The 5,264-nt window shown below is 37.6% G+C and overlaps 1 protein-coding gene across 5 annotated transcripts in view; it reads left to right on the top strand.

The window, feature by feature from the left end:
• vps11 (VPS11 core subunit of CORVET and HOPS complexes) overlaps window positions 1–559 on the top strand; it is a 64,667-nt gene extending 64,108 nt beyond the window's left edge. For all 5 annotated transcript variants that reach the window (XM_077740893.1, XM_077740894.1, XM_077740891.1 and 2 more), the window contains exon 16: window positions 128–559. In XM_077740893.1, coding sequence (XP_077597019.1) covers window positions 128–256 — 129 coding nt within the window. In that variant the 3' untranslated portion in view covers window positions 257–559. The remainder of the gene's footprint in view (window positions 1–127) is intronic.
• Window positions 560–5,264: the final 4,705 nt, after the last annotated feature.

Here is a 5,264-nt window from a genome sequence, read left to right as displayed (position 1 = left end):
GCCATATTGTGAGCTAATTATTATTGTGTGCCTTGTATCCCACCCCTGTCAACTGTGGTGTAGTGCATAAAGATTTTGGGTGAAATGCAACCTGTTTGGTTTTATTTTGTTTGTTTTTTTGTTTCAGTTGCAGAGCTCTCATGACGGATTTTCTGTTGTGGCTGACTACTTCGGCAGAGGTGTTCTTAACAAACTCACTCTTCTTACGGATCCGCCTGGCAGAAAACCTGTTGGAAATGTAGAAGTGAATTTGTAGAGACTTCATCCGCACCAAAAGAAACTCCCAAAACAATATAGAAATGTGTTTTGAATTCTGATGTGAGATTAATGAAAATAACAAAATCTGTCTGTGGTTTGTTTTAATCATTCTGACCTCATATATCTCCCCCTCCCCCATGTATCCATTATTTTTTAGTCCATCAACGAAACTCATTACATATTCTTGTCTGGTATGTGATGCACTGAACACAGTGTGTCAGAATTGTAGTTGGTAAAGTCTGTCCAGTCATTAAAGGAAGTGATACAGAAATTAAATTATAAGATTGTACTGGTTGAACAAGTGGTGGTATCTTTATTCGGACAAAAATCACATGTTTCCTAATGACTGCCCATTAGGCAACCGTACAAACAAAAGACAACAGAAATAATGATGAATAAGTAGTTGTAGTTTTTATATTGTATTACAGATCCCACAGTTCAGTTCCTTGGACTTCCGGTGCAATTCGGTCCTGACGAATGATGATTGCGCTTTTATTACCGTCTAGAAGATTATTGTGCTGAACGACGCCTGTCGTCCTGAGATGGTGGTTCATCACGCCACATGTTGGAGGTGGCCGCTCCCGCCAGCCCCCCGGAGGATCCTTTTTGTTTAGACTTCCAGGAGTAAAATTTATTCAAAAGGCAAAATGTAAGAGTCCAGTCCGTTCTTGCTCCTCTTTATTCAGACTAAATAAGGCTATCAGGAGTAAGGCATTTACTTCGTTGCAAGCAGGTATGATACTAATAATGATGAGCAGAGCAAGATCAATAGTTAAACAAAGCGTATTCTTTGTTGCAAGCAAATGGATCATTACATGACATACAATCCTGACATTCCCCCCTTTTCTTATATATTTGCATACAATCTAATGCCCTTGTGCCTATATTTTAATAACTAATTTCATGACAAACATAATTCCACCCGGGAGGGAATGTGCCGGTCTGCTCTTTTCTCAAATCTCCCTTACTTGCCGTTTAGGTCTGAAAGGAATAACAAAATCAATCTCGTCCAATTCAACATCAATGCCCTCACCAGTAGGCTGTGTAATACGTGGATGCAATTCTTGCTATTTGGAATTTGTAGGTGCATTTGCTGTGGCTATAAGACAACTTAAAGTGCGTACGTGGGATAAGACAACGCCCACCCAATGTCAAATTAGTAGCAAAAACAGCCATTGAGATCACCACGAAGGCCAATTCTTCACACTTGCCGAAGGTCTTACCCTACCAGTCTGTCCAGGCGGACAATTCCACTCCAGAATGCCTCTTCATATTCTGGTTCAGCCTCTGCAGGCCTTCATCGGCTCTGGCTATGGACCCATCAGATGACGTGTCAGGAATAAAGGTGCACTATTTACCTCCAAACATTGCGAACCTGCCCCCTTGCTTCACCAGAAGCCTATACGCCGGATGTGGATGTTGTTTATCCTATCTATAATTTATTTGGAGTATCCCAAAGAAAACTAAACTCCCAACCTGCTACAATTTGTTCACCCAACCCATACCTGTCTGGGAAGCCTGTTGGGATGCAAATTGCATCAATCTAAGTCAAAACACCAACCCTTGAGGCTTAATGACGTCGAGAGAGGCCAGCTGCTGCACCCAAATTCTAAGCTGGCCATTATATCTTCTCGGCTGTAAAAGGAAAAAGATACTGGTAAGAGCAGTGGAACAAAAGCACAGAGTCCTGTTTCTTTTTGACAAGAGTCATATAAGTTATCTGCACCACATCACCAGCATAGGTCAAGACGTGGAATCAGTGGTGCAGTTTTTGTCTGTGAACATGGCAACATCATGGCTCATTTACTGCACCCAGATTCAGACCAGCCCCTGTAAGGTAAAAAAAAAAAAAAACTGCTAAAGTTGCGAAGGCATTTTCAGTGGGAAAAATATAAAAATATTTTGTAACCAGTTTCATTCATTTTTTTCCTAATAATTTTTTACTGTAATAAATCCCGGCATCTCCCATATGAAAATTCCTTATATCTCACTAGTGAACATGTTATATTTACATCAGTTAACATTCAGAAACAAATGAATTGATTAATATTTCTCAATAGAATTGAACCAACAACTGCCCCTGTTCTCAAGGATCACTATTTTAAACCTAGCTATATAACCGCCATCAGCAACTAAACCACATAACTTTAAAATGCACACTAATCAAGGACTCAAAATTCATCCAATAATATGCATTGCATCACATATTAAACCAGTTGTTTGCAATATAAATACCCCACTCTAGTAGCTTTTTGCAAAAATTCAACATTACATTGTCTTTGTAATTTGTTTATCATCTCCTATAAACCTTTCTTAAAATGTTTTTCCAATATTTAAAAATTTAAAAAAGTTAACTTTCTATTAATTATCCACTTTGACATCAAAAGATGAAAACAATTACAAAACAATTTACAGTTAATTTCAGACATTAATTGCCATGCCAATCTAGTAACATGAATGGATAAATGTAAAAGTGTTAACAAAAGCAAAACTGAATACAAAGTTAGTTCTGGTGAAGTGCAAAATACGCAAAATAAAACCAGGTAAGAAATGAAATCAAGGTAACCTACTTCACTACTAAAAATTCCGAAAAAAAATCAAATAAAACAAAATTCAACATAGTCCCTAGAAACCTGTCATTATAAAACTTTTGGCTTCTGAAAATTGTGACAAACATGATTAAACAGAAAACAATAGCTTAATATTCATGGTCAAATTGTTCCTTTATTGGCTTGCGAAACGGCAAGATTCCTGTTCTGACTCAATTTCTTAAAGCCTTCATTGCCTCTGCCCAAAGTGAGCGTTAATTTGAATACAAAGGGGTGTGTTTAAATTACAAGGAACATGGGTGGTTTGAAATCAAATACTGCTTGGTGTTAACTTCAAACCATAAAAACAGGATCTTTAGGCAGGTCAGGAAAAGTATATTGGTGGGGCGTGGCAAATCACTGCTCCCAGAAGAGAGGTGTGCATTGTCTTATTGTTTGTTACCATTGCATTGCTTGAGAATAATTTAAATTATCCCTGTGAGTACACAACCACTGAAAAGACTTGAAATATTTGAGTGGGCTGCGTAGGGCGATTAGAGACAACTTGGAGGCCTCTCCAATGTGCCGTTTCGTCGCAGAATGTTGCATTTGCGTGTGGCAACAGAAGGTGGCTTCAACTGAGCTGTCCTGGGACTCAGCATCAGCCAAAAAACGGTCTTTCCAGAAATCTATTTCAATTGTAATCATCCTGTTTCAATAGTCCTCTTTATTAATTGACATTAAACAAACCTTCTTTATTTTGTTTGATAGGTTCATAAATAATTACCATTTCAATGTAATTATAAATCACTGCAGGCAGACATCTTATTCAATTATTGACATTTATTAAATAGATTGCATCACTGGTAATGAATGACCTCATGAGGGTAGATAGATCAGAGCGTCAGGACTTCATCTTGATCTCCAAAGTATTTCCTCGAACAGTAATTCCCGTATGACTTTAAAGCCATGACTCAAAACAATTACAAGGTTATTGATTAATCCAACATGCGTAAGCAAAAACAACATCTGTAACTATAATAACAATCAAGGTGTTTTACCAATAACAAAATAGGAAACTAAAAACAAACTTCATTTGGATTAAAACAATCACGCCTTCATTTGACATAACAATTATATAACAATAACATAAAGAAGCGCGAACTGTGTCACGATGTAGGAACACTATGCGAGTGTTCCTTGCAGTGGCAGATATCCATGTCTGTTGGTAGCAACTCCTCGCTGCAAACCCAGATCAACAGTCCTCGGAGCCCGATACTGGGTGAGATGTCAGAAAACAGTCCTTGTGAGAGAAGTAGATGACTGGTTGCGACCCCGAGCACTCTTCGAACAATTGGAAGAATGATTTAAAAAAGAAATGATTAAATATACACATATACATATACATATACATATACATATACATATATACATATACATATACATATACATATACATATACATATACATATATACATATACATATACATATACATATACATATACATATATATATATATATACATATATATATATATATATATATACATATACATATACATATACATATACATATACATATACATATACATATACATATACATATACATATACATATACATATATACATATATACATATATACATATATACATATACATATATACATATATATATATATATATACATATATATACATATACATATACATATACATATACATATACATGTACATATACATATACATGTACATGTACATGTACATGTACATGTACATGTACATGTACATGTACATGTACATGTACATGTACATGTACATATACATATACATATACGTGTATACGTGTATGCGTGTGTATGCGTGTGTATGCGTGTGTATGCGTGTGTATGCGTGTGTATGCGTGTGTATGCGTGTGTATGCGTGTGTATGCGTGTGTATGCGTGTGTATGCGTGTGTATGCGTGTGTATGCGTGTGTATGCGTGTGTATGCGTGTGTATGCGTGTGTATGCGTGTGTATGCGTGTGTATGCGTGTGTATGCGTGTGTATGCGTGTGTATGCGTGTGTATGCGTGTGTATGCGTGTGTATGCGTGTGTATGCGTGTGTATGCGTGTGTATGCGTGTGTATGCGTGTGTATGCGTGTGTATGCGTGTGTATGCGTGTGTATGCGTGTGTATGCGTGTGTATGCGTGTGTATGCGTGTGTATGCGTGTGTATGCGTGTGTATGCGTGTGTATGCGTGTGTATGCGTGTGTATGCGTGTGTATGCGTGTGTATGCGTGTGTATGCGTGTGTATGCGTGTGTATGCGTGTGTATGCGTGTGTATGCGTGTGTATGCGTGTGTATGCGTGTGTATGCGTGTGTATGCGTGTGTATGCGTGTGTATGCGTGTGTATGCGTGTGTATGCGTGTGTATGCGTGTGTATGCGTGTGTATGCGTGTGTATGCGTGTGTATGCGTGTGTATGCGTGTGTAT

This window comes from Stigmatopora nigra, chromosome 19 (genome assembly GCF_051989575.1).
Source record: "Stigmatopora nigra isolate UIUO_SnigA chromosome 19, RoL_Snig_1.1, whole genome shotgun sequence".
NCBI classification, from domain to species: domain Eukaryota; kingdom Metazoa; phylum Chordata; class Actinopteri; order Syngnathiformes; family Syngnathidae; genus Stigmatopora; species Stigmatopora nigra.
The sequence above is the reverse complement of the archived record's forward strand: the minus strand, read 5'-3'. Positions and strand labels throughout refer to the sequence as shown.